This window comes from Lipotes vexillifer, unplaced genomic scaffold (assembly GCF_000442215.2).
Source record: "Lipotes vexillifer unplaced genomic scaffold, Lipotes_vexillifer_v1.1 scaffold442, whole genome shotgun sequence".
Lineage (NCBI taxonomy): Eukaryota > Metazoa > Chordata > Mammalia > Artiodactyla > Lipotidae > Lipotes > Lipotes vexillifer.
Window position 1 is genome coordinate 851591 of NW_006790311.1, and position 8256 is coordinate 859846.

An 8256-nucleotide genomic window follows, 5' to 3' on the forward strand; every position below is an offset into this window, starting at 1 on the left:
TGTAGGGAATGGATTAGAGGTAGCTGATTGGAAGCAGGAAGACTTTCCCAATAATTTAGGTGAAAGGTGATGGTGGCAGTTGAGACGAAATTGAGGGGGTGGATTTGAACACATTTTTTAGGGGGTAGAATCAAAACTACTTGGTAATTGATTGGATGTGGGAGGTAAAGGAGAGGCAGGCAACTAAGACTTCATTATATGTGCAGCCATACTGTCCTTATTTCTGTTCCTGCCACACACCAGCACGTTTTTGTTTTTTTAAACCAGCGCGTTTTTGCTTTAGGGCTGTGTACTTGGTTTCCTCTGCTAACCCCAGACCTTGGTTTCCTCTGCTAACCCCAGACCTTGTCTGTGGCTTCTTCTCTGTATTCAAATCTCAACACATTCAAGTCAGCTCCTTCCCTTCAAATAGCCAACGGCAGCTGCCCTGCCAGCCGTTCTCTATGACATTTTCATGCTTGTTTTTAAAAATCACTTATCACTATTACCTCATTTTATTCTATTCTATCTATTTACTTGAATGTAAACTCCATTAAAGCAGACATCTTGTCTGTCTTGCTTACCACTAAATCCTATTATTTGAAAAGGGTCTGGCAAATAGAGGGCACTCAGTAAATTGGAAGTTTATCTCTTGCCATTTCTCCTCCTATTCTATTCTGGCCATAATGAACAAATTACAGTGCTCTAAATATGCTGGGTAGCTTTGCTTGTGCTTTTTCCTCTGAGTAGAATTCCCTTCCCACCCTTTCTTCTCTTTGCTAATTCCTCATTGTTCCTCAAGACTTCGTTTTTATCACGTTGCATTACCTTGTCTGTTTTCCCACTGAAGAGAAGAAAGTTGAGGGCATTAAGCATTCCAAACTTCTAGCCAAGGTAGGTAGATAGAGAACAGGCACTAGGCGAATGCTTATGTAGATTGCCGGGGAGCTTGTTAGAAATGCAGAGTCTTGGTTCTCACCCCAGATGGACTGAATGAGAATCTGAACCTAGCAAGATTTCCAGGTGATTGGTTTTCACATTAAAATTTGAGGAGTGCTACTTTAGTGGTGATAATACAAAGCCTAAATTTAACTGGGTGGCCTTGTGATCCACAACAGAAGGCAGGTATGGTAAAGAAAAAGGCATGGTTCTGGGAATCCGCCAAACCTGGTTGGATTTTTTTTTGATCAGTTACAACACTTAGATGGTTGTTGTGAAATAATAAATAGGAAAGCCCTGGTACATGGTAGATACTTAATAAACCACAGCATCTCTCTCTCCCCTGGAAGATTCCAAGGCTAGAAACTAGGACATCTGGCCTCTGGATCTGGTATTGTCACCAATTCACTAAATCAAGGAACCATAGAGTTAGAAGGGACCTTCATATAGGTCCCATTTAGCAGCCTTGTGCTATAGAAACTAAGGCTCATAGCTAGACTGGAGATCAAGTTTTCTGAGTTTCATGCTCTGCCACACAGCTTCCTCACTTGTAAAATTAGGAAAATAATGCCCCTCCTAGTTGTTTCACAGATGGCATCTAATCTTTAATAAGTATGCAAGAGCTCTTTAAAAATGTGACGTATAATTATTATTGTTTTAAAAATCTGGACTGTATTATACGTGTTGGGATTTGTAAGATGTCCTTCCATCAAGCAAGTTAGAGTAGACTCATATCTACTAAATTCTTCCTAAATCCACACTTTAAAAAATAAATATTTATTTATTTACTTATTTTTGGCTGCATTGGGTTGCCGCACGCAGGCTCTCTAGTTGTGGCAGGGTTCGTTGCCTTGTGGCATGTGAGATCTTAGTTCCCTGAACAGGGACAGAGCCTATGTACCCTGCACTGGAAGGCAGATTCTTAACCACTGGACCACCAGGGAGGTCCCCTAAATTCACACTTTTGAGAAACGATAGAGTTTGGAGAAATTGCTATTGTAATTAATAATTACAATAATCAGTTTATCATTAAACCACTTAGTCTCGTTATAATAAGATATCTAAGCCTCAGCAAACTGCTTATTTTAATCAAAATTCCAAAAGAAATAAAAATCTTTTCTATGTAGTTCCTTATAATAAATAGTTGAAGATATTTACTCATATGGGGCAAAAAGGAAGTTTAGGAATGTCTCCTCTTTGTTATGATTTCAATCGTGGAGTAAATCAAGCAATAGATTTATAAGAAAAGGAAACCAGTGGGTATTCATAGATCTGGTCTCAGTGAAAATGAGATTATTGCCAAGGCTAAAATAAATAAGAAAGAGGTCCCCTCTCCAAAGGAGTTTACATATATAAATCCCAGGTTGGACCTTTTATTTCAGGGCTTCTGCTACTCTGAATGCTTAGTTCTCTTCTCCCATCGTGTTAGTTTCGACTTCGTGACCCTCTTCGTGAAAGAGAAGGTAGTTTCCACAGGCTCAGAGTCCAGAACAGACTCGTCTGGGGCTGGAAGTTGGGCAGGGTAGAAGAGGTCAACGACCCCACCTCCCAGCCCACTGCACTAACTAGAGGAGAGTCAGGAGGTCTGGGTAGTTGTTCTGCCACTGACCTTGAGTAAGTCAGTTGATACCTGGGCTCACACTACGTAAGGTTATACTAAAGAGCTTCCAGTTGTAAAAATCTGATTTTATAGGTGGCCTGAGCAGAGCATCTCTAAGCACACCTAGAGGTGAAGGAAAATAGGAAGTGGAAAAAAGAGGAAAAAATGGGGAGTGAGAGATATAAGAGGCTGGGAATAGGGGAGAAAAAGGTTATAGGTCAGGCTTGATGGTTCGATGCCAAGAAATTGCCGTCCCTGTGGTAGAGACGGACTGCTGGGGACAGAGATGAACACAGTTTCATTTCTATTTACTTGATCGTTTTAATCTCAGCCAACACTTTGCTGTCAGAGAACACGCCTAATGCAGCCGAATTGCATGGCAGCTTGACCTATTCTTAGTCATTTCATGACTTGATTTAAACCCATCATTGCTTAGTACCCTTTGGTTACTGAAGTCTCCAACCAAAGAGACCAAGATACTTCTGTATTTTATTGTTCTGTTGTTAGGCTTCATAATAGAGAGACAAGCAACCCTGCAGAAGTAAATGGGAGAGAGCAAAGAACACGATACGGGACCAGGAAGGACGGCAACCCCGGAAGCGGCGCGGGTGGGCCCAGAGGACGGACTGCATTTCCCAGGCTCAGTCACCACGCGGCCCCGCCCCCTCCTCTGCTGCGGCCCCGCCCCCTCCGCCCGGGCGGCTGGACTCTGCGCCCGCCCGACTTCCCAGCGGCCCCGTGCGGCCCGGGCATGCCCAGTGTGGGCGCAGTGGCCCCGGCCCTGGGAGCGCCCTGGCGGGAGCCGGTGACCGAACGCGGAGGGGTGCGGAGGGGCGTGGAGGAGCCGAGTGGGCCAGCGGTGGGCCAGGGGCTGGGCCGGAGCTGCGGTGGCAAAGCTGCCGGGTAGGTGCAGTTCTGCCGAACCAGGCCCTGGCGCCGCGCAGCTTGCGCGCGCGGCAGGGGCCCCGGTGGCTAGGGCGGCGAGGGCGTGTGAGGGCAGCAGGGCCCGAGTGCGGGATTGGGAGGTGCAGGTGAGGCTTGCGCGCGGGGACGCCTGGCGGGAAGGTGCTGCGGCGGCGGGGCAGGGCCGGGGCGCGGGGCGCGGGACGCAGCCAGCGGTCGCGGGCGAGCCTCTGCCCAGGTGCGGCGCGGCTGTCTTTAGCTCCCCGCGTGACGGGATGTGAGCGTGCCCCGCGCCTCGTGCACGGCTGTGGTTGCGGAGGGAGACCAGCTTCCAGTCGGGTTTGCCAAGGAGCTGGGGGGAAACGCGTCCGAAGGGACCTGTGGGCTCTGAGCATCCAGGGAGCCCGGTGGGATGTGAGGATGCTTACCTTTAGTGAAACTGGAGTGGGATGTGACAGCCTCCTGCTTTCCGGACTTGGGTTTCTGGGTTTAGTGACTTAGAAAGTACAGGACCGTGCCTCAGTAGATGCTTAATAAGTTCTCATGACTGTTTAGGAATTTAATGGCCAGTTGTATTTACAGGCTTACGAGACATTTTGTCAGTGGGATGCTTGGGTTAAACAAAAATCCTCATCGCAAAGCTTGAGTAAAAAGCCCCGACTGAGGGTTCAGACACCGGGGTTTTGAAGTTCGCAGTAGCCTTTCACGTGCTGTAATCTTGGGCAAGCCATTTAACTTCAGAGGTTCAGTTCCTCCGTCTGTGAAATGCTGTGAACCAGATGCATCTCACTTACGTCCACCACAGTTGGAGGGTTCCCTCCGTGTTATACAGCCTCTGGTCTCAAATCGTGGCAGGTTGCTTTTCTCCATGCCTGAGCTTTTTGTCAAACCGGATAATATTTCTGGATATTCCGGATAATTCAAATAGAATCTGCATATAAAATTGAAGTGACTTGTCCTTCACAGGCCACTATTGGTCAGTAGGTAACCTGCCACTTGGTACTTGCAGAAGCCAGTTGTTAATGGCCATGGTTCAGCTAACACAGCTCTCCTTGGATTAGGACCCACATGCTTCCAGCTGTGTCAGCACCTTGTGAGAAACCCAGACTAACTAATCGGCTTCCTTAAACTCCCACACTAGCTCACTCTGTAGTGGGATTATGTTTATGTAGAAGTTAAGTTTTTATTTTCATGTTACTGCACTTTGTACTCAAAACCTATGAAAAAATTTAATACTCTTAATTCATTCATTTATTTTTCTTTTTTCTTGCGGTACACGGGCCTCTCACTGCCGTGGCCTCTCCCATTGCGGAGCACAGGCTCCGGATGCGCAGGCTCAGCGGCCATGGTTCATGGGCCCAGCCGCTCCGTGGCATATGGGATCTTCCCCGACCGGGGTATGAACCCGCGTCCGCTGCATCGGCAGGCGGACATTCAACCACTGCGCCACCAGCGAAGCCCAATACTCTTACTTCATAGATGAGGAAGTAGATGGTTAAAAGTGAATCCGTGATAATCTTTAGAAACTGCTGTCTCATGTATCATCATTGAGCATTGACGATTCACCTGTCACTGAGTATCCTATCACTCAGGTGTTTTTTGTTTGTTTTTAAGTGGGAGCATTAACAAAAGTTTCTTACCCTAGAAACTTCTCTACCTGAAGTGAGTGCATCTGGGTAGGATTTGACCCAAGGAGAAGATGGTACATACAGTGTTGTGCAAGTTGCCTTCCCTCTGCTGTATTCCCTGCTCTTCCTGTTCTGGGTGGCAGTAGTCCAGTTGGGTCAATAAGGTACAGTTTGGTGAAGTGGTCATTAGGGAAAGTGTGCTTATGTTTTGAAATTCGAGGTGTATAGAAGCTGTCTATCTCTTAAATTAAGAATACCCTAGATTGGTTTAGTCAGGTTTGAGAATTTTAGAATCCCAAGTCCTTAATTAAATTTTTGAAAATGGGTTTTCCATTCACCTTAGACATTACATGGGAGCGTAGTATTTTAAAAATACTTATGCACATGAACTTTCAAGTTATTATTTTGTGAAGCTAGATTTCTCATTCACCTAAGAAATAAATAAAATGGGAGAGCTGTAGTGTGTTAAAGAATGTTTATACACGTGGACTTAACCTTTTTTGGGCCTAGTTTAAAATTCATTGTTTCCTGCATTCTTGTTAAAATTGTGCATATATGTATACATTTAAAGTTGGAAAACAGGGAAGGCATATTTGGGGGTCTTGGTGGGAAATTTCACATCATACTTTGAATTTATCTGTGTGCTGGAGTGCCCTGTGTATGAAGTGCATATTTAGTAATTTTTGTTAGAACCTTCATTTTGCTCCTGTATTTGTATTCAAGTAACATCAAGCACAGATATTGCTTAGAAGGATATTGAAGTGTAATTATCACCCATCTCATGATCTCAACTCTCAAAAGTCCTTGGGACGTGTAGGAGGGATAGTTAGGGACATCAAGGTGCAGAGAAGAGATTACTAGTCCATGTAAAAGTGAAAGGGTGGTAAGTGATTTAAAAATTTATTGATTTCAGGTTTTTCAGTAGTTAAAGGTATAACCTCACTCAGTTAACTGTGCTAGTATCTACCTAAGTGCTAGAATCTACTGCAATTCGATGGGGGAAGTATGTGGAAGACGTCATCATGTAGAAATGTACATGAGTAACTTGAAGATAAATATTTTTCCCCCCTTATGCTCCGTCTGTTTCCAGGTGCTTCATGATGAGACATTTGGGGACACTTCTCTCTCCTTTGTGTAGTTGATAGTTTGGGCGGTGAAGAGATGGCTGACAGTGTCAAAACATTTCTGCAGGACCTTGCCAGAGTGAGTACGTCAAGTCATCTTTTGACCATTTTGCTGCAGGAACTGACTAGAAAATTCTTTAGGTATTTTTGAAATTTTTATTATATTTGTTGGGTTCTTCACCTACAACTTTTCATTCTAATCCACACTACGTGAAGGAGAGGTATTATCCTGCATCTCGCAGAAACTTGGGAGAACTGTCTAGTGAGTGTCTGTAGTATTGAAACCCTGTTCAGCTTGGCCCCAGACCCTCTTTATTTTTTTTTATTTTTTTATTTTTTGTGGTACATGGGCCTCTCACTGCCGTGGCCTCTCCTGTTGCGGAGCACAGGCTCCGGACGCACAGGCTCAGCAGCCATGGCTCACGGGCCCAGCCACTCCGCGGCATGTGGGATCTTCCCAGACCAGGGCACGAACGCGTGTCCCCTGCATCGGCAGGCGGACTCTCAACCACTGCACCACCAGGGAAGCCCCTTCTTTTTTTTTTTTTTTATAAACTTTATTTATCAATGTATATATTTTTTGGCCATGCCGCATGGCTTGTGGGATCTAGTTCTCTGACCAGGGATTGAACCCGGCCCTTGGCAGTGAGAGCGTGGAGTCCTAACCACTGCACCGCCAGGGAATTCCCTAAACTTTATTTTTGAATAATTTTAGAGTTGCAGGGCTGTACAGAGAACTCCCCTATATCCTTCACCAGGTTCTCCTAATGTTAACATCGTATGTAACCATGGTATGTTGTTGAAGACCAAGCAGTGAACATTGGTACAGTGCTATTACCTAAACTACTTTGTCCAGATCTACATTATAGGACCTGTCTTATTCTCCCATTCTACAAGGCGGAGATGATGATGCCCTAGAAAAATGTCCCATAGAGATCTGTTTAGGATGTAGTCACCCACATGATCAGTAGCATAACATTCCATTATAGTGGCTGTCTGAGGTCTAATGCCCTAGTTGTAGCCCCTGTAGCTCTACTCCCGGGAGCAGGAGAGGGGCGAGTTCTGACGGGGAGTGGGAGTGTTTAAGTTTATTATCTTTGAATCAAAGAGGGGGGAAATTGAAGGAATATCTTAGAAGGGCCAAAGAGAATTCATGTGATCTTCTTTTAATACCTTATGTCCTTTTGTGCGATAAAATTTCAACCCTGGATCAGTTATACAATGTGAACTTTGTGTGTCTGTCTGCCCCACTAGACTGTAAGTATCTCAGAAGTGGGGATGCTGTCATCATCCTAGCATATACTAGGCCCTAAGCCATTTGAACTTAACTATCTTAATTTTAAACTTTGTAGAAGATTTAGAAGTTAAAAAGCAAAATAAGATTAAACATTACTCATAGATAAAAGACCAGGTGCATGCTGCCAATTTATGCTCCTACCGGCAGATACTTCATAAACTTGTCCATTTCTCTGTATCCTGACAGTTTTCTCTAAAATTGGTTTTGCTCATAACAATAGGTGAAAATGCCATTCTTAAATCCAGGTTGGCCATTGCTTCCAGAACGCCTTTTTCTGCTGCTGCTTTTTTATTTAATTTAATTTATTTATTTATTTTGCGGTACGTGGGCCTCTCACTGCTGTGGCCTCTCCCGCCGCGGAGCACAGGCTCCGGACGCGCAGGCTCAGCAGCCATGGCTCACGCGCCCAGCCGCTCCGTGGCATGTGGGATCTTCCCGGACCGGGGCACGAACCCGTGTCCCCCTGCATCGGCAGGCGGACCCTCAAGCACTGCGCCACCAGGGAAGCCCTTATTTATTTATTTATTTATATATTTTTTGGCTGCGTGGCACGTGGGACCTTAGTTCCCTGACCAGGGATCGAACCCGCGCCCCCTGCATTGGAAGTGCGGAGTCTTAACCACTGGACCACCAGGGAAGTCCCCTTTTTTCTGCTTCTTGATGAAGTTGAATACCCTAGTCCTTCCCACTCTACTTTGGACATAAATCTGTTGTGGTACTTACTAAACTATAAATTTTTATTTCTTTATTTTTTTCTTTTGGTTTACTTGTGTACTTTTCCTGCTG

General features: G+C 45.2%; 1 protein-coding gene across 2 annotated transcripts in view; it reads left to right on the forward strand.

Moving 5' to 3' along the window:
• The first annotated feature begins 3369 nt into the window (after nt 1–3369).
• Nucleotides 3370–8256, forward strand: part of EI24 (EI24 autophagy associated transmembrane protein) — a 12969-nt gene continuing 8082 nt past the window's right edge. The window contains exons 1-2 of one of the 2 annotated variants that reach the window (XM_007463600.1): nt 3370–3416; nt 6140–6252. In XM_007463600.1, the coding sequence (XP_007463662.1) occupies nt 6211–6252 (42 nt within the window). In that variant the 5' untranslated portion in view covers nt 3370–3416; nt 6140–6210. Of the gene's footprint in view, nt 3417–3578; nt 3829–6139; nt 6253–8256 lie in introns of those variants that run through there. The other variant, XM_007463599.1, reaches the window with a different exon arrangement.